The sequence below is a fragment of the Anomaloglossus baeobatrachus genome, chromosome 1, assembly GCF_048569485.1.
Source record: "Anomaloglossus baeobatrachus isolate aAnoBae1 chromosome 1, aAnoBae1.hap1, whole genome shotgun sequence".
NCBI lineage: Eukaryota > Metazoa > Chordata > Amphibia > Anura > Aromobatidae > Anomaloglossus > Anomaloglossus baeobatrachus.
The window spans coordinates 287,950,941-287,972,842 of NC_134353.1; the positions used below are offsets into that span (position 1 = coordinate 287,950,941).

General features: G+C 40.4%; 1 protein-coding gene across 2 annotated transcripts in view; it reads left to right on the forward strand.

Annotated features, from left to right (window-relative positions):
• Positions 1-21,902, forward strand: part of PPP3CA (protein phosphatase 3 catalytic subunit alpha) — a 348,928-nt gene that overhangs the window by 298,282 nt on the left and 28,744 nt on the right. For both annotated transcript variants that reach the window (XM_075350740.1, XM_075350748.1), the window contains exons 8-11: positions 1,302-1,396; positions 3,692-3,817; positions 4,374-4,445; positions 20,637-20,721. In XM_075350740.1, the coding sequence (XP_075206855.1) occupies positions 1,302-1,396; positions 3,692-3,817; positions 4,374-4,445; positions 20,637-20,721 (378 nt within the window). The remainder of the gene's footprint in view (positions 1-1,301; positions 1,397-3,691; positions 3,818-4,373; positions 4,446-20,636; positions 20,722-21,902) is intronic.

Consider the following 21,902-nt stretch of genomic DNA (forward strand, 5'->3'; position numbering starts at 1 on the left):
AGTAGGATTCATTGTCCTGCATCTGGTGCGGGATCGTGAGTCTTTTGTTCCTCTCTGCAGGAGGCTTCTCTTATACACAATTCTGCAAACAGGACCAGAAACTGATCTTTTGGAGCCTTCATACTTTGAGATTTATGTAGAAAATGTCTAAGCGGTGAGTGTGATGAGTACTTCTGCTCATCCAGGGGCTGGTCCCAGGAGAGATACAACAATAAGCCACACGATTGGCTAGGGAGTAGTTGGTGCTGGAGGGGCTAGGATCTGTTGCTGAGGCCAGTTCCTTGTGCCCATGAATGGACTATAGAGATTGGAGCTGGATACACGTGCTACGGTCGTGATATCTGTCGTCTGGATTTGAGGATCTAACCTAAAGACTGTTGTTGCCGGCTGAAGCCTTTATACACGCGCTACGATTGTGATAACTGTCATCTGAAGGAGCTGCAAGACCATGTACGGAAGAATTAAAAATTGTTGCATCATTAAACTGCCTAGGGGATTAATACAACCCACAACCTCAGATCTTCACAGTGGTTTAAATCAGTTTTTTGAGCCACAGAGGTGGCCTAATTTTGGTAATACAGAGGTTTAAATTAACTTGCGCCATTTGCAAAGTTTCCATAAAAAATCCACAGGATATGGCTTAAATCATGTCCTTGATGACAGACTATGTCATTCCAAGTCTTTCTGAATTCTTGGACATGCGCAGTTGACTTGTGCTTCCTGGGCATGTGCTATGAAGCAGGTTGAAGTTACCCTGCTTGCACGGTAAGTCGAAAGAGCAATGGCATGTGCATCTCTTCACTGAGCATGTGCTGGAAGTAGATCTCCCTTCAAACCATTGTATGGAGTGCATATGCCAGAAAAAATTACCACAAATGTTCCATCAAGTGATGTGTTAGAGAGGTATTGTCCCCTAAAAGCATTGCTATAATAGAAGGATACTTCTATGGTAACGTTGGGAGCTGCCATATAGGACTACACCTTCAAAGCTCCAGGAGGTTTCCATGTGACTCCAGAAGAGGCTGTCATTTTTGTAGGTGTGAGTCTGTATACTGCTAATTTTTATTGAAAAATAGATTCATAAATACAAGTAATATTGTTTTGTCAAAGTTTTGTTTTTAGTTGCTTTTACATATATACAGTACAACTCCTTTAATGCAGCACATTTTTCTTTTGCACTTCCAAACTTCTGAATAAAATGTGTCTTGATTGTTTTGTTCTTCAAGGTGTATTCAAAGTGTTTTCCAAGTTCACCGTCCATGCTGGAACTGTAACGCTTTATTATTTTTTGTATATTGCAGGTATCGTATGTACAGGAAAAGCCAAACAACAGGCTTTCCCTCCTTAATCACAATATTTTCAGCACCAAATTACCTAGATGTATACAATAATAAAGGTAAATCTTCAGTTTAACATTTACTTTGTTGCAAAGTCCAAGAAGTATTGTCCGCTAATCACGTTTTGCTTTTATCCATCAGACAAGACGTTCATTGAATTGGGTTTGGGGTTTTTTTTGTAAGATGCACTCGGCCTTGTGTATGAAGACTTGTTCTCCATTCCAACCATTGAAGCCATGTTTCAGCATTGTGTGACATTGTCCCTATAAAATACTTTGTTAATGTAATGGGGAGCGGAATCTGAGCTAATACTACCACTACATGTTCTCTAGATATAATACTTTACTATGACCGGTGATGGAATATACCAAAGCCCTGTGACTGTAGAGTAAAACTCAAATGTTATTGGCTGTCAGTTTGTGCCATTGTGAACAGATTCATGTTCAGCAATGGGTTAATAAAATAAAGTATGCTCATTTTATCATGGATATTGGCATGTCTAAAGAATACAGTAATTTTAAAGTCTTTTAAGAATGTATAGAGTTCTTGTATGGGTGCATCTTGAGCTTTACTTATCATCTTCAATGGTTTAATCAGTTGTAGAGGACCTGGTTGCACTCCTAAGATTTCTGTTTTAATAAATATTTGTATGACCTATATAATAATTCAGGGGCATCTCTTGATAGAAGTTGTACCTCTATCTTGTGATTCCACCTTGAAATTTAAATAACTAGGTGTTACCATTCCTCTTGACTTGTCCGCGCATTAATTGGAGAGCATCATTTCATGTAGAGACGCCCCCAGTTGGTAACACCCAGTTGTCAATTCATATATTTCTAGGAGGAAGAGACGAGCGCAGTGGTATTAGTAAAGACGCTCTAGAATTGTGTTACTATGATGAAGACTGACATTTCAGAAGACATGGCAAAGCCATTGTAAAATGCATAGGGTGAAGGAATACTGCTGGGTGAAGGGCAATGAAAATTATGGACATTTTTCTAAGACTTAACCAGCATTTGCGCTCATTGGTCATAGTTTTTTTTTGTTTTTCTTTTTTTTATTATAAAGTTCCCTTTGATCAATCTGAAGTGTATTTAGGTTCTGAGCTTATGTATAAAAAAAAATCATGGTAATTTTTTTTCCTTCTTTGCCTAAAGTTCATGGTTGTAGCTATAACCATCCCAAGGGCTCTTGCACACGAGCGTATAAATTGGATGGGTGCGATGCAAGAAAAAAATCAGTTATTCTGTGTGACAGTTCCGGTCTGCACATTTTTTTTTCTCAGGCCAAATAGGAAAAATAAAAAAGCACAGCATGCTGCGATTGGCAGCGTATCTCCGCTCATGCACACCATAAAAGTTTATGGGTGGATGTCAAACATCGAGTGCTATGTGAGACAGCCAATGCAGTAGATAGAGAAATTAAAGGGGTTGTCTACTCCTAGGACAAACACTTTTGATTCCATATGTTTGTCCTCTAGTAAAATAATAAAGACTCTACACACCTCCCGTACCAGCGCCGTTACAGCAGTGCCGTGGCTCACGTTGAGGGGTGACATCACGCGAGCCCTGCGTCCAATCAACTTCAGCTTCCTTCTCTCCACCTTCGGACCAAACAAACAATCAAGAGGAAGTGAGTGCAGCATGCAAGAGAATTGGAGAACAGTGGAGGACGCTCGATTCACGCTCGCAGCAAACTTTGAGCCGAGTGTCATTAGCTCTCACATCAGATGCTGTACGCTCATCTGACCCCGGTCTAAGTACTAGACTAGACAGGCTATTAGAAAAGCAAGTCCCCATGCTAAAGTAAACACCTGAAGTATATTCCTTGGCCAAAGAATTGGTCTTTATGGCTGGAGGGATTGAATATTGGTAAAAATATATTATTAGGTTACATGAAATTCTGCAGTTAAACACGTTTTAAGTCTTAAAGTGAATCTTTTCTAGGCTGTTTAACAAGTTTTTCTTGAAATGACCTACAGCGTGTGGAAGAGCGGTAAAAGTTGCAAAGTAAGCATTCAGAGTCTGTTTAAAATATCATCTTAATAACGTCTCAGTCCAGGCGAGTGCCATCAGGCCATTATATTCTGTAATACATTTTACACTAGAGCAGTTTTCATCAAGGGTCATGTTGAACTTTCACATTCCATCGTATTCGAGACTCGACAATTAGCTTTGCTGATCTATTCCGCATACAGTGTCAGTTTCCAGCTTATGATTGGTCCTTCTTTTGCTCTTGCTACAGATGACCTAAAAATCCAATCGGAGAAGTATTTTAGCGGTTCACAGGTTATGGATAAGCATCCATATCTATGTCCTGCATACCAAGTATTCTGTTTTTCCATCTCGTTACAGCTGCAGTATTGAAGTATGAGAACAATGTCATGAATATCAGACAGTTCAACTGTTCTCCTCATCCATACTGGCTTCCAAATTTCATGGATGTATTTACTTGGTCATTACCATTTGTTGGAGAAAAAGGTAAGTTTATGGATCAAAGTATCATTCACGAAATATTAAAAAAATCTGGGGAAAAAAATCAGAGGGGAAATCACCTTCATATTATGACATGAGGATGAAGAGGAACATGCCATTGTTTGTATTTTTACAGATTCCTATTAGATTTGGTGTGTGGGTGAGGGACTACGTGCCTGCATAGTATAGCTGTGTGCAGGAGACCTAAGGCATTGTAAGATTGCTTCTCGTTTTCTTGAGACAAGACATCTCTTCTATTAAGAAAAAAACAAACCGTCGCCTTAATGCATGCATAAATCAAAGTCAGCATCTCTCCAAAGTAGCTTTAAATTGCATTTACAGAGACCTCTGATCAACATCAGGTTATCAGATGTTTTATTGACCTCCCGCATCTTCATGCAAGGAATCTGTGGATTTCACATACTCTTCTCCCATGCTGACACATGGAATAACTTAGATCATGTCATATATATTGACGAGGGAGAGATCTTTATAATGGTGATCTTCTATTTACATAAAGAGTCCAGATTATGGGAATCGTGTCTTGTTTTTTCTCCCACAGTGACCGAGATGCTGGTAAATGTTCTCAGCATTTGCTCAGACGATGAACTCTGCTCAGATGAGGATGCTGATGGTAAGTGGATTTTGGAGATCCGGGTTTTTTTTTTTTTTGTTGCATTTCATTAATCTAACTGTGCCTATGTGTAATGTGGATATAAGCAATCCTGTACAAGGACCAGGCCTAACTTTACTCACACTGCCATACCTGTCTTTACAGTCCAAAAAAAAGGGAATTGGGTTTTTGATGTGATTTTCCTTACTTAGAAATGTATGTGGCGTTATGCTAACTTATGGCTGGTTTGGATTTTATGGAAACTTTTCTCAAATGAGTAAAAAAAAAACCCACAGTATTCTTTTATTATACTTTGAGCTCTGTAAGATACTAATATTTGTGATGGAATAGTGAGAAATACTACCATACTAAATCTTACTAATCCCAGCTCCAGCTATAGGAGGCATATACCAGCACATTATACGCAAGTATCATCCACAATTTAAAACCATAGAACCACATCAATTTACAACGGACTTATACTAGTATCTAAGATATTTGGCAGACTTACTTCTTAAGCCCTCTTTCACACGTATGTGCCTCCGGTACGTGTTTAGTCAATTTCCGCACGTTCCGGAGACACGTACACACGTATACCTAGGTATTCCAATGGATTTTAATACACGTATGTATTTATGCACGGAACGTGTGTCCGTTCCGTACATACGTGTGTCCGTGTGTTTCTCACGGCAACATGTCCATTTTCTCTCCGGCATCACGGCTGTCACACGGAACGCAAACTGGTCACGCGTAACACAAACGGACCACACGGATATGTTCCGTGTGACACGCACCAGAGAAAAGACATTTGTCTTCGAGAAAAAAAAAACAAATCTTTACTCACTTTCTCCAGCCCTGCAGTCTCTGCCGCTGCTGTCACTTGCTGCCAACCGCCGCTCATTATGCTAATTGAATATTCACTTCACTGCGGCCGGAAGCAGCAGCAGCGGGGAGTCAGCAAGACCAGAGACCGAAGTTCAGCACCACGGACAGCAAAGCCAGGGACAGGTGAGTAGAAAGTTCCCGTTCTCCGTGTGTTATCACGGATAACACACGGAGAACACACGTAGGCAATAAACACGGCTCACTGAGGGAAAAACGCACCTCTGACTCGTCCGTGAAAAATAGTGTCCGAAGGCCAGTAAATCATGGGGACAGGTTAGCCTACTAACCAAAAATAACAGCTAATAGCTAACATTAAAAATTTCTGTGGACTCACAGCTATGAGTCCACTATATTCATGTATGGGCTACTCCTACCTCTCTCTATTAAATCATGCCTTTTTCGCTACTGTTTGCCTTTCTTCACCACCTCCCAGCTTTCTCCTCAATTTCTTTCCCTTTTCAAAATACATATTATATTTTTCAGAGGTGATGTTTGGCCAACTTTTTAGTTGTCCTCCATGAACAGGCTCAACTCAAGTACTCGAGTATAATGGAAGTCTACGGGGAACTCGAGCTTTTTTCTAGAAAAGTGCTCACTTTCCTCCATAGCTTTCATTATACTTGATACGAGTGGAGTCCGTCTGAGCGTCACACGACGTATAGAGCAGCCGAGTATGGTAGAGCTCACTCATCACCAGTAACCTTGTGTGTGTGTGTGTGTGTGTGTGTGTGTGTGTGTGTGTGTGTGTGTGTGTAATATATATATATATATATATATATATATTATATAATATACTTCCACATAAAGTATATGTGTGTATATATATATATACACACATGTGTATAATATATGTGTGTATATATATATACACCGATCAGAAGGTGAAAGTTAGACATTTGGAAATTGATGGCAGCAATGGATCTCAAAAGTATTGAGATAGGGCAAGTACACCATTGTGGAACATCCCCTCTTCATTTTACAATACTTTGTAGATGTCTGGGAAGAGAGGAGACCAATTGTTTGAGTTTTGGGAGAGGAATGTTGTACCATTCTTCTCTAATGTAGAATTCTAGCTGCTCAAACAACCTGGGTCTTTGCTGAATATTTTGTTTCACAGTGCGCCAAATGTCTTCTATTGGTAAAAGTTCTGGACTGGAAGTAGACAGTTCATCACTGAAAGTCTGTGGTTTAACAGTGTCTTGAAATATACAAGGGATTCCCTATATGGACATTTTCTGAAAGAGATCAAACCTCTATATAATGTTTAAACTTGATAGTGCCTTTCAACGTAAGTAAAGTGCCCCTGACTTAGGCAAATACAACCCCATACCATAAGAGATGAGGCTTTTCAACTGGACGCTGATAACAAGCGGGATGGTCCCTGTCTTCCTGAATCAGCAGGTGTTATGTGATTTCCATAAAGATTTTCAAACTTTGACTCCTCAGACAACATAACATTTTTCCATTTTGTTTCACTCTATTTTAAATGAGCTTTGGCTCTGAGAAGCCAATAGTGCTTCTGTATTGCTCTTTAAGCTTGATGGAGCTTTAACTTGCATTTGTTGATTGAACCGTGAACTGTGTCCACAGACAATGCGTTCTGAAAGTATTCCTGATACTACGCAGTGATTTGCATGACTGGATCATGACAGTTTTTAATACAGTGCCACCTAAGTATCTGTAGATCATCAGCATCCCATAGTGACCATTGGCCTTGTCCCTTGTGCAGAGGGATAATCTTTGATTATGTATTTCACTGTAGATGGTGGAAATTCAAAATATTTGCAATTTTAAGATGAGAAACCGTTTTCTGAAATTGTTCCACAATTTTTGGACGCAGCTATATAGAGGTTGGTGAACGTCTGACCATCTTTGCTATTGTGACACTCTACCTCTAATCATACTGTTTCTATACACAGTTATGTGACTTAGTTGAATATTGACCCTTGAAAAGGTTTTCATTAGTATCACTTACTCTTCCAGCATTTTGTTAACCCTATAATAACTTTTCTGAGATATTTAGCTGCCATCAATTGCTAAATTAATTAAATGGGCAGTCCCGAGGCTGAGATTTTTTTAATCTAAATCACTATCTATTTATTGTCCCAATCTAAAGAATTTTCTATTATGGCTGCATTAAAAATTCCATACACTCCTCTAACTATACTAACTGCTATTGACCTTTGTTTTTTTGCCTACGTCCTGTGTGATGACACTTTGACAATCCCAGTTCATGCTGGGTTACTCAAAAAAAGCATCATCAGTGGGCAGAGGGTGCCTGAAATAAAGAGTCTATTGACGCTTGTTTGAGGTGCTGTTCTGGTCCCAGCTATGTCCCTGCACGCTGTCATTGTGCAATTTGTACAGTGACAGCTTGCTCTGTGTTGCCAATTCAAACCAGTACAGCTGGCAACAGAGCAGATTACCTGGCATTGTTCAAAAAGCAGCGCCGCCACCAGAAGGGATGTTATTTGCAGGGGAGAGGCTGGTCTCTGCATGCCACTGGGTAATCCCACACTGTGCTTTGATAGTGTGCGCTGCTCTGTTGCCATCTCTAATTGATCTGATCTGGCAATAGAGTGTGCTGTCACTGTGCAAATCGCACAATGATAGCACGCAGGTATCAGACTGTATTCTCCTATTATCCATTGTGAAAATTACAAACTTGGGTCAAAAACAACATTTTAGCGGAAAAAAATGTAATTTTTGTTTTCACATCCACATTTTAAAAAGTTCTGTAAAGCATTTATGGGTTCAAGATGCTCAACACACCCTTAAATTCCTTGATGGGTCAGTTTTCCATAAAAGGTCATTTGTAGGGGGTTCTGAAATCTATTCCAGCAAAATTTATTTTCCAAATGCCACTTCTTCTGTTTCGTGCCCTGCTGTGTGTCTAAAGAGAACTTCTAACTGCATGTGGGGTTTCACCACAATCAGAAGAAAGTGGGTAACAATCTGTAGGGTCCATTTTTTGGTGTTACCTCTTTCAAAATTGAGAAATTAGAAAGCTAAAGCAACATTTTTGAGAAAAAAAAATATCAAAGTTTTCAATATGATGGCTTAATTTTATCAAACACTGTGTAATGCATATGGTTTCAAAATGCTCACTATACCCCTGGATAGAATCCTTGAGAGGTGTAGTTTCCAAACTGAGGTCACTTGTGGGGGGGGTTTCTGATTTTGTACTTTATAGAAACCCTGCACATGTGACATGGTGCCTGCAATCTATTTCAGACAAATTTGTGTTCCAATTTCTGCCTGGCCATTCGACCAATCGGAGGTTTCTGACCACATTTGGGGTATCAGCGCACTGAGAATAAATTAACACATTTTTGGGTCCAATTCCTTGTAAAAGTGAAAAAATTGCGTCTAAAACAACATTTTAAAAGTAAAATGTAATTTAATTAATTTCTGAAAAGCCACACATTTCCTCCCAGCAGTTTTGACGTATTTGACCTGTGCGGTTTTAAAGAAAAAAAAAGGTATCACCTTTGGGGAGTTTCCAATATATAGGCCCCTCAAATTCCATTTAAAATTGAATAAATCCCAGAAGAAACAGGTTTTGTAAATTTCTTGCCCAAAAAATAAATTTTGCTGCTAAACTTTTAATCCTTTTAACATCCTAACCAAATAAAATGACATTTAAAAAAATTATGCAGTTGTAAAGTAGACATATGGGAAATGCTATTTGTTGATTATTTTGTACAGAATGACTGGCTTAAGGATATAAAAATTGAAAGTGTTTGAAAATTTGCGATTACTTTTTTTTATTATTCAATATTTTTGCTGATATTTTCACAAATAAGCACAAAAAAACCCTAAATTTACCAATACCATAAAGTACAATAGTGACAAAACACTCAGATTCACTGGGATCTGTTGAAACACTCCAGAGATATCTCGTAATGGGACACTGGGCAGATTTCTAAAATTTGGCTTGGTCATGAAGGTCAAAATTAGCTTGGTCACTAAGGTCTAAGCCACACGGCGAGAAAATCGGTGCGAGTGAAGTGCGATAAAACATCGCATTCCACTCGGACCATTTCTAGCCTGTGTGCCAGCGGACATGAGCAATTATTTTCTCAGCCCTAATCGGACCGAGAAAACAATAGCAGCATGCTGCGATTGTAATGCGAGACTCTTTTCTCTCGCACCCATTCAAGTGAATGGGGCAAGAGAAAAATCGCACTACACTCGTGGTACACCGGTGTACTGTGCGTGCAGAGAGAGAATCGCAATAGCCGGCTACGGAGGAGAGAGGGAAAGAAATCCCTCTCTCCTCTCCTCTGTGCCAGCCCACCCCTCCACAGCGCTGGCCTGCCCCTCCTCCGAGCCGGCCTGCCCCCGCAGCTGAGGTCCACTCGCACAGTCGGACCTCAGACACAGGGACACTCACATGACACTCGGCTCATGCTGTGCTGCCAGCGCGAGTCGAGTGTCATGCGAGCATCGCACTAGTGCCCCGTGTAGCCCCCGGCCTTAGTGTTTGAATATTTGACTAACTTGGGTGCATGTACGTCACGGTGTCCCCAATGATATACAGAAGTCTCCTTCACCTTGTGGAATGGGGTTTGCTTGCTAATATGAGAATGCACAGGTTAATTTGCAGCTACTGACTTCTTGACTTCCGACTGAGCACTTATTTTATAGACTTTCATCAGTTCTTCATTTGTCATGTAAATCTGGCTTGTGACATGTCCATATATTTCCATCACCTAACCCTCTCACCGTTTGTGTCTGTTCAGTCACTTCTCGGAACTTCATTGCTTGTTTTCCTTTTTTTTCTCTCTAATGTTTATTTGCTTTATTTTACAGACACCTTTCATTTTAGTAGCCGTTTCACACTCTCCCCTTTCTTTTCCATCCTTCAAACTTTGTTTTTTTATGTTTGCCTCTGGATTTTCATAAGAAGACCATCTTATTTATGCACAGATGAAAGGTATTATGTGGTGCAGAGTGGACAGTGTGTGGGCATATGCTTCAGGTGCTTTTATACTTTGTAACATAGGCATGTAGAGAAATCAAATCAAACCCAGCACCTTATACAGTAAGAACTGCTTTGGCTTTATGTCAGGACTAATTTTATAGATATATTTATTTTGGTCAAGAGCTTACTGTATTATTCAGTGATACTCACCGACTTTTTTATTCATTTATTTTGTTTCACAACTAATATGGGAAGTCATTTATACGCCGTTAACATGTTTCATTTTCCTTTTTGTGTTTAATTTATATTAGAATTCTAATACCTAAAAAACTACCCAGAAATAAATCAAATTTGAATCATAATTCATCTTTATTACAAGAAAAACATAATCTAAAAATACACAGCAGTATAAAATGTAGAAATGAGTACGTGGCACATGAAAATATCTAATAAAATGTACATTTATGCCCTTGGAGAAAGCCACGGCAAAACGCGTCAGGGTGTCTCATTGGTACGGCTTTGTTAATATGTACCAATGTGGCATAATTTGTTTATTGGCATTTGTCAGTTTAATTTTATTTTACTATCAGGTTAAAATACTTTTCATCTGATATACTCATTATTATTTTACATTTGCCATGTTATTTTCATCCACTCCAATTTGCTACTATATTACCGTATTTTGCGGACTATAAGACGCACTTTTTTTCCCCCAAATGTTGGGGAAAAGTGTGGGTGCGTCTTATAGTCTGAATGTAGGGCTGCGGGGAATGAGGGTGTTGTGATGGAGCGGGTCATCGGCGGCACAAGCAGGCTGTAGTAGCCTGCCGTGACCACGTGGACCCACTCATTTAATATGCACGCCCATCATCCCGCCCATCATCTCTTAGCGCTGAAGCCAGCGCTGACAGGTGGGCGGGATGATGGGCGGGGAATGCGCACATATTAAACAGCCTGCCCGCATGATCACCCCTGGCAACTACAGCCTGGAGTGATCATGTGTGGCTCCATTTACTGCCCCCCGCACATCATCATCAGCGCGGGGTGCAGTGAATCAGTATAACTCACCGGCCACGATCCCTGCAGCATCGCGATGTCCTCCTGTCTGTCCCGTCGGCGGCTGTGTGAGGAGACTAGCGGTGCTCACAGCGATGACATCATCACTGTGCGCACGTGTCCACAAACAGCCGCCGCCGGCACAGTCAGGAGGACATTGCAATGCTGCAGGGATCGTGGCCGGCTCCACTCTCCAGCGCTGCTGCTGGCACAGACGGGAGGAGGAGCGATGCTGCAGGGAGTGAGGTAGGGTGAGTATGAATGTTTATTTTTTTTTTTATGTGCCACAGGATGCGGGCCGTATACCAGGATGAAGGCATATAGCACGATGGGGGTATATTATGAGCAGGATGGGGATATATGAGCAGGATGGGGGTATATGAGCAGTATGGGGGTATATTATGAGCAGGATGGGGGTATATTATGAGCAGGATGGGGGTATATTATGAGCAGGACGGGGGTATATTATGAGCAGGACGGGAGTATATTATGAGCAGAATGGGGGTATATTATGAGCAGGACGGGGGTATATTTTGAGCAGGATGGGGATATATGAGCAGGATGAGGGTATATGAGCAGAATGGGGGTATATTATGAGCAGAATGGGGGTATATTATGAGCAGAATGGGGGCATATTATGAGCAGGATGGGGGTATATTATGAGCAGGATGGGGGTATATTATGAGCAGGATGGGGGTATATAGCAGGATGGAGGTATATAGCAGGATGGGGCCATATGCCAGGATGGGTTATATAGCAGGATGCGGCCATATGCCAGGATCGGGTATATAGCAGGATGCGGCCATATTCCAGTATATAGCAGGATGCGGCCATATGCCAGGATGACGGTATATAGCAGGATGAGGGCTATACCAGGATGAGGGACATATACTGTATATACAAGGCAGGAGGATCATTACCAGGCTGGGGTACCTTAGTAGAGAATTTGGGGATATTACCCCCATAACAGTGTCAGCAGCAGATCCTCGCCCCATAAAAACGTGTCATGACCACATCTGTTGCTTAAAATTTTATTTTCCTATTTTCCTCCTCTAAAACCAGGGTGCGTCTTATAGTCCGGTGCGTCTTATAGTCCGAAAAATACGGTATGCCTTTGTCATCCTACCATGAATGTAGTTTCTACTATATTACTATACTAAATGTTTGTGGCACATTTAGTATCTGATATATTATTTATTATTCTCTCTACTTTGTGATTAGGAATATATTTCTTATTGTACACTGTCAATTTTCATGTTAAGTATTAACATTTGTTATTGACAGTTGTATACTTTGTTATTATTAGATATTTTCATGTGCCACGTACTCGTTTCTTTTTCTTTTTTTTTTGTAAATTCTTTATTTAAGATGTTTCTTAATATTACAGAAATTTATGTTGCTGTGTATTTTTATATTATGTTTTTTCTTGTAATAAAGATGAATTATGATTCAGATTTGATTTATTTCTGGGTAGTTTTATAGGTATTATTTTTCCACTAAGCAACTACCTGGTTGTGCTATTGGTATTAAGTTCATTTTCTTTGACTAGTGGTCCATATTGTAGGTTTTCTATATTAGAATTCTGTAGTACGCGTTTCAGGAGTACCCAGCTCCCTTCATCAGGACATTAGGCAAAAAATAAGATTGCAGATTTGATGTTCTTTTTGCCTGATGTCCTTATGAAGGGAGCTGAGTACTCCTGTGCATGAAAAATAAAAGGCATTAACCATTAATCCTACATTTGCGGAGTGGTGAATAGCGCGGCAATTTAAACCGTACTGCTTCCTCCTAATCCTCCTTTTAAATTTTGGTATTTCCAGATTTTGTTGAAGGTTCTGAAAAACATGGTGGCCAATTCGTCAAAGCTTTCCACCACAATTCTAGTGTAAAAAGCTTTGAAAATTGCAAAAGTTTGCCACAACGGGAATGCGCTAAAATATTGCGACTTATGGGGTTCTCATGCCGTTTTCACTCAGCTTGGAAGTGGGATGCGGACATGAAACCCCCCACTCATCAAATTAATGACGAGAGGTGGCATTCCTTACACCACAAATCTTATTCCAGTCTGCGACTTCAGGCTAAGTGCATGCTTGACATACACTCCTGATTAAGAGGCAAGTGCCAGCAGGCCTCCTTATCAATATTGGTGTGAAATTGCCAGTCTTGATGAATCGGGGCCATTAATTTCAGAAGTTTAGTGATTTTCTTGGAATTTTAAAATTTGCAGTAAGACCTCAGATTTACACAGTGTTGTATTGTACAGATGTTTCTCACATTGCCAGCAAAGTCCTGCAACTGTTTTATATTAATATACTGTTCAGTACAAACGTTTTAGGCAGTTATGAGCAAACAGAAGTGCTAATTGCATTTTGGTAATTGATCCAAACAATCTAAGTGAGTGGACAAAAGAGAAATCAATATTTTGGGACCAATGTTTGCCTTCAATCAGCAGCAAGAGGTACACTTGAGGCACAGTTTTTGAAGGAACTCAGCAGGGAGGTTGTAGTAAGCCTCTTTGAGAACAAATCACAGATCTGTGGATGTAGGCTGTGCAAATCCTTCCGACTCTTCATGTGATACCAGATTAACTCGATAATGTTGAAATCGAGGTTCTGTGGGGACCATATTATCACCTCCATGACTCCTTCTTTGCACTAAACATTGCTCTTAATGACATTGGCTGTATGTTTGGGGTTGTTGTTAAACTGCAGAATAAATTTGGAGCCAGTCAGATGCCTCCCTGATGGTACTGACTGATGGATAAGTATCTGCCTGTATTTCTCTGCATTTCTACACCTTTTAAGCTCAAAGCTTGCAAGGAACATCTAGCATGATTCACTGTTCCATTGATAGACTTCTACTTCTCTCCAGCTTTTTTGGTGACAAACTGCTTTCTTGCAGCCAAATATTTCAAATTTTAAATGATTAGTCCAAAGCAAATCCTCCCATTTTTTTGCACCCCAGTTCCTATGTTTTCATACATAGTTGAGTTGTTTGGCCTTGTTTCCTTGTCAAATATATGGCTTTTGGGTCAAAATTCTTCCATAGGGACCACTTCTGGACAGATTTCTCTCAACAGAAGGTGGGTGAAGCTAGGTCCAACTGGTTGCTGCCATTTCTAAGCTGATGGAAGTGCTGGACATCTTCCAATTTCAAAGGGAAATGAGCATGATGTGTTTTTCCTCTGTTGCCCTGACTTTCAGGCAACCACTGCATCCAACATCCTCAATGTTACCCATGTCTTGGTGCTTTTTCAAGAGAGATTGAATAGCAAATCTTTAATCTCCAATATTTGAACATTTTTCCTGGGCGACACCTTGTCGATGCAGTATAACTTACTTGTGTCTGTCTTTCGTAACCTCACTTTTTTACTAAAGTTTGGGTGTTCCTCACCCATGTTAATGCCTCTTATACAGCTATTTCAGGTAATGATTGTGCTTCAATTTAGATTTTAAAATGATGATCATTAGTGCCTGTTTGTAGCAGAATAGTCTCCTGTATGAGTAACTAATTGCAAAGACCCTAACTTCTTGTAAATATTCCCAGACAAATTAATGATTTTTTTGAAGGGTGGTCACTCCAAATATTGATTTGATTTGCATTTCTCTTTTATTTACTTTGCATTTTGTTAGTAGACAGAAAAAAAACAACTATTAACACTTACATTTTTTAAAGTATTTTTATTTTGCAGCATTTAGCCACACCTCTTTAAAACTTTTTTGCACAGTACCATATATACAGTGACAAGCAAAGGGGTAACAATATTTTGAACTTTTGACTTTCAGGCTCCATATCTTACCATCCATTACAGCTTTGAGCGTGAGACTACTTTCATTTTTTAGACCACAATCTTGTCTATCTCATACATTTTCACTGTCCCACCTTTTCACTTTCAACACTGCCTGAATCCTTCTGGGCATGCTCTGAATCAGATTCAAGCATGCCACATTGAAAGCTGATCCCAGGTCTCTTACACATGGTCCCAGTGTTGCTCCATACTGGTTGACACACATGGATATGTATACAGTTTTTTCTTCAACTGTACCCACAAGTGTTCGGTTGGATTGAGGTCTGCGGAATGTGAGGTCAATCCAGCACCTCTACTTCATTGAATTAATTGTCATTGAACCATTTCTTCGCCAAACTCAACATTTGCTTTGGGTTGTTGACCATCTCAAACACTTAGGGGTACTTTGCACGCTGCGACATCGCAAGCCGATTGTAGCGATGCCAAGCGTCATAGTCCCCGACCCCGTCTCACATGCGATATCTTGTGGTAGCTGCTGTAGCGAACATTATCGATAGGGCAGCTTCACACGTACTTACCTGCCATGCAACGTCACTCTGGCCGGCGACCCGCCTCCTTCCTAAGGGGGCGGGTTGTGCGGCATCACAGCGACGTCACACGGCAGGCGGCCAATAGAAGCGGAGGGGCGGAGATGAGCGGGATGTAAACATCCCGCCCACCTTCTCCCTTCCGCATTGCCGGTGGACGGCGGGCGCAGGTAAGGAGATGTTTGTCGCTCCTGCGGCTTCACACACAGCGATGTGTGGAGCTGCAGGAACGACAAACAACATCGTACCTGCGGACGCACCGACATTATGAAAATGACCAACGTGACACAGATCACCGATTTCTGACTGTTTCACGCTCGTTCATCTTCTCTCCTAGGCTTTGCACGTTGCAACGTTGTTACCGGTGCCGATGTGACCCCGACGATATCGCAGTAGCGATGTCGCAACGTGCAAAGTACCCCTAAAGGGTCCGTTACACACTACGATATATCTAACGATATGTCGTCGGGGTCACGTCGTTAGTGACGCACATCCGGCATCGTTTGACATATCATAGCATGTGACAGCTACGAGAGACTGTGAACGAGCAAAACTACTCACCTTATCGTTGCTCGTTGAAACGTCGCTCATTTTAAAAAAATCGATTGTCCTTCTGCGCTCCGGTTGTTCATTGTTCCTGAGGCAGCACACATCGCTCCGTGTGACACCCCAGGAACAATGAACTGCAGCTTACCTGCGTCCCAGCGGCAATGCGGAAGGAAGGAGTTGGACGGGATGTTACGTCCCGCTCATCTCCGCCCCTCCGCTTCTATTTGTCGAACGCTGTGTGACGTCGCTGTGACGCCGAACGTCCCTCCCCCTTCAGGAAGAGGATGTTCGCCACCCACAGCGAGGTCGTTCGCACAAACGCACAAACGATGGGGGCGGGTGCAATCGCACATGCGAAACGCACGATGAATCGGCGCATGTAACAGGCCCTTAAGTCATCATTTTCATACCCATACTACTCGAGTGTACGAAGTAACTCGTCTTGTAGGATACTCATATATAGCTCAGCATTGAGACCACCATTGATCCTAGTTAACTATCCAATGACATTGGCTGTGAAACAGCAGCATATTATCAGGCTTCCTCCACCGATCTTGACAGTTATTTCAATTTCTCGATATGTAAGCCCCATTTTCCCTTGTTTATTCAAGACCCATTTGCACCCATCAGAGCCTAGTCTATTGACTTTTGTCTTATCGCTCCAAATGGCTTATTTCCAATCTTCTTCTGTCCAATTTTTGTACTTCTTTGCAAACTTGAGTCAATGCTTCCTATGAAGAAAATAAAGTTAAGGCTTCTTCACCTTTTTTTGGGCCACCATTCCAGACTTGTGTAACGTGTATCGCATGGTGCTTGCGTGCATGTCTGAGATCTCACTATTACAGAGCATACAAGCCACCTCCAGTGTGATATTTGTTGCTCCAGAACTGATGGACCTTGTGATAAGCCGACTTGTCGCCTCCAATATTTTACTTGGACATACACCTCTTGGCTTTTGAATGGTTAGATGGACTTTATTTTGTATTTTTCCAACTATCATGGCATGATGTAGGTGGCAATGTTCTCGTCTGAGAGACTATCAGGCTGGAAGAGGCTGTTTCTCTTTTCTTGGGAAATCTTCTTCATGGCTACTTGATTCGAACCATTGACCTTTTGCTTGAGATAATTTTCCTAATAAAACACTGACCAATTAGGAGAGCACGCTGTAATTTGTAGTATACAGGAAGAACATAACTAATCATATGCTCAATAGTTGCAAGTTAAATTTATATAGTAAGTAGCCAAGATAATTGTCTATAAAATGAAGGTAGTCTCACACTCAAAGATCTAGGGGATGGAGAGATATAGAGCCTGAAAATCAAATACTGTTACCCTTTAGCTTGTCAGTACCCACTATATGTGGGTAAATGTTTCCAAAGTGTCCCAGGAGCCATTTGTCAACATGACAATGACAGGTCACATGTTGCTCTTCCTTTAAGTAACATGTGTGGCATTTATGTGCTACCATGTCCTGCAGCATGGCTGGACTTGTCTCCCATTGGGCACATCTGGGACTTCTTTGGTCGCCTATTACAAAGGGCGCAGCAACAGATCTTGATGATTTACATTCCGAAGTGCATTCAACATGGCAGAATTTTTAAAATTTAGTTTATATTTACCCATAATTTACATATCATTAACATTTCTTTCCATTCTGTGATTTGTGGTGTTGTAATTTTACAGTTGAGAAGAGTATGTTTCTGTGTGGGTATATATGTGGTGCTGGGTTCTAAATAAATGTTCTGCTTACTTTCTCATACCCACATGACTGTAGATTGTATGATGAAGGTCTGCCTACTTGTTTCCATTACAAAGGGGATAGATATACAGTATATACACACTGTAGTTCAAAGGTTTGAGGTCACCCAGACAATTATGTCTTTTCAATGAAAAATCATACTTTTTATTTATCAAATGAGTTGCATAATGAATAGAAAATATAGTCCACTTTGAGTTGGATTGGCTTAATGGGCACTTTTTGCATTCCATACGGTCAAGCTGCTCCCACAACAGCTCAATAGGGTTGAGACCTGGTGACTGGGCTGGCCAATCCATTACAGACAGAATACCAGCTGCCTGCTTCTTCCCTAAATAGTTCATGCATAATTTGAAGGTGTGCTTTGAGTCATTGTCCTGTTTTAGGATGAAATTGGCTTCAATCACGTGCTGTCCACAGGGTATGGCATGACGTTCCAAAATGGAGTGATAGCTTTCCTTATTCAAAATACCTTTTACCTTATACAAATCTCCCACTTTACCAGACTATCACATTACCTCCACTATGCTTGACAGATAGCGTTCCAGCTTCTTTTCAGTTCTGCATCTCACAAATGTTCTTCTGTGTGATCCAAACACCTCAAACTTCGATTCGTCAGTCCATAACACTTTTTTCCAATCTTCCTCTGTCCAATATACTCGTATGTGTACTTTTGCCCATATTATTTTTTTCCTTTTATTAGCCAGTCTCAGATATGGCTTTTTCTTTGCCACTCTTCCCTTTCACTGTAGACGTTGACACTGGCGTTTTGCGGGTACTATTTAATGAAGCTGCCAGTTGAGGGCTTGTGAGGTGTCGATTTCTCAAACTAGAGACTGTCATGTACTTGTCTTGTTGCTCAGTTGTGCAGCGGGACCTCCCACCTCTCTTTCTACTCTGTTTAGAGCCTGTTTATGCTCCTCTGAAGGGAGTAGTACATACCGTTGTAGGAAATCTTAAGTTTCTTGGCAATTTCTCGCATGCAATATCCTTCATTTCTAAGAACAAGAATAGACTGTCGACTTTCACATGGAAGTTCATTTTTTCTGGCAATTTTGAGAGTTTAATGGAAGTAGCAAATGTAATACTCCAGATTCTCAACTAGCTCAAAGGAAGGTCAGTTTTATAGCTTCTCTCATCAGGAAAACTGTTTTCAGCTGTGCTAACATACTTGCACAAGGGTTTTCAAAGAATTTCTAAACATCCATTAGCCGTCTAACACAATTAGCAAACACCATTAGAACACTAGAGTTGTGGTTGTTGGAAATGGGCCTGTATACACCTATGTAGATATTGCACAAGGGTTTTCAAGGAATTTATTAACATCCATTAGCCTTCTACCACCAATATAACCACCAATTGTTAGAGAACAAACCCATACCAACACCCACGGAAAAAGTAAGACTGTAATTTATAATGCAATCTTGATCATTGTTGTGGGGGTATATGGGATCAATGGGACCATTCGGTAAAAAATTAATATACAAAACCAAAAGAGAAAAACCGAACAAAAGGTCACAAATAATATCTTTATTGGTATTAAAAGAGCATATATTAAATAATAAATATTTTTTAAAAAAAACCACAACCATTGGCTGGAAAGAAAAAGGGCGTCACAAAATGGTAACCTGCAAACCACAGTATGCAAAAGGAGAGGGGATTTTTTTTTTAGTGCAAATTGAATAGGAGGAAGTACAAAATTTATTAAACAGCAAGGGAAAAAAAAGTGTCACGTGCTAAGAAAGAGTAACCTTAAATTAAGCCACAGTATATACACCTAATTTCTGCCTTAATATGCAGCAATGGTGAAAATACAACATTATTACCCAAATATATGTGTAGTATACACCAAGTATGTGGCTATAATAGAATACTGTACTAGCCTTATGGGGTTGCAGGTAAAAAATGTGTAAGAGGAAACTACTCCATAGTATAAGTGATAGCCAAATGCTAAATGGTCATATGGAATCATATAAAGCCAGTAATAGGCACAAAGTAAATACAGGTGAATGAGAAGATTTACCAGAATAGAGTTGGAGCACAAATCCTTGAGTGTGACGCCCACCCCGACGCGCGCACGTTTCGGTGCCGTCTTCTTCAGGTTCTCCCTGAAGAAGACGCTAATATTATTTGCTAAAATTATTATTATTCCTACTACCTTCTTGGATAGGATCTTGGAAATGGGAATACCCTTTTAAATGTTTTGTAATGACGAGAACAATTTTATTACGTCTGAGTTGGAAGTTAGCTTCTAGTGAAGAAATGTCATGAAAACTGACAAACATTGCCTATCCTATAAAATATTTATTGACATTATATTGAAAGCTAAACCTACATAATTACAAGACGTAAGGGGAGTGGACCTTTACCGGTACATATACAAATTGTGTTCTGTGTCCCATCATGATACATTTAATTGTCTAACATTGCTATTGATGTATATACCCCACATTAAAGTATATTTAGGTTGTGTTCTGTCATCGATATCTAAATACATAACTTGTACAGCATCTTTATTTTATGCGGAAAATGAGTGGATTTGTGTGCAGCCTGTCTTGCATACATGCTTGGCTGGTTTTTATCTATCTTCGTGCTCTTCAGTATATAAAATTCCATTTTTTACAAGCAGTATGTATGTAGAACGTATTCACAAGCGTACATGAGGTCGTATGATTGACATCTCTTTTAATTGTATTAATTACAGGAGCAACAGCTGCAGCTCGTAAGGAAGTGATTAAAAACAAGATTCGTGCTATTGGGAAAATGGCAAGAGTGTTCAGCGTACTGAGGTGGGAAATCGCATCTTTTTTTTTTTTTCTCTTTTATTTTTCTCCTTCAATATTTTCACCAGTATAATGCAAAGAAACTGCCCAGAAGAAATGTTTCATATTCAGAATTTTTGTTCATTTGATTTTTTTCTATTGTAGACCATATAAATTATCATGCATCCTGATAATCCAGATTTGTCTTTTGTTTACTCCATATCTATTATGGTTTCACTGAAATATGATGTCGTACCTTAAAGGGAACCTGTCACTAGTTTTTCGGCCTATAAGCGGCGGCCACCACCAGTGGGCTCTTATATACAGCATTCTAACATGCATTGTATAAGAGCCCGGGCCGCTGTGTAAAACATAAATAACGCTTTATAATACTCACCTAACGGTTGCACTGCGGTGGATTCTAGTCAGTTGGGCTTCTCCGGTGTCGGAGTCACCTCTTTTGACCAACTTTGTCGTCCTTTTTCTGTAGCCGCGGTGCATGACACGTCCTACATCATCCACAGTCGCCGGCATTGAGATCCTGCGCAGGCACACTTTGATCTGCCCTGAGCAAAATTGTGCAAATATGAAAGGTTAATCTTTTATCTCAAAGTATCATGTTACAAAAAGACAGATAAGTCAACCTATCTAGCGGCTAATCATGTACACCCTATAGCGATTAGTCACAAAGGGTAAAACAATAGTATATACAAGGGTTAACACCGTGCACCACCTAGGGGGAAATATCCCTATATATAGGGCAGATTCAGCACAGAAACCAGTATCTGATTAAAGCATATGAACTATAGTCTGTATTATTATTATTATTATTATTTATTATTATAGCACCATTTATTCCATGGGACTTTAGAAAGTGAAAGACGGTATACGTAGAACAATCATTAACAGTACAAAACAGACTGGTATAGGAGGAGAGCGGACCCTGCCTGCGAGGGCTCACAGTCTACAGGGAATGGGTGATGGTACAATAGGTGAGGACAGAGTCGGTTGCGCAGTGGTGTACTGGACTGAGGGTTATTGTAGGTTGTAGGCTTGTTGGAAGAGATGGGTCTTGAGGTTCCTCTTGAAACTTTCCACGGTATGGGAGAGTCTGATATGCTGAAGTAGAGCATTCCAGAGTATGGGGGAGGCACAGGAGAAATCTTGTACGCGATTGTGGGAAGAGGAGATAAGAGAGGAGTAGAGAA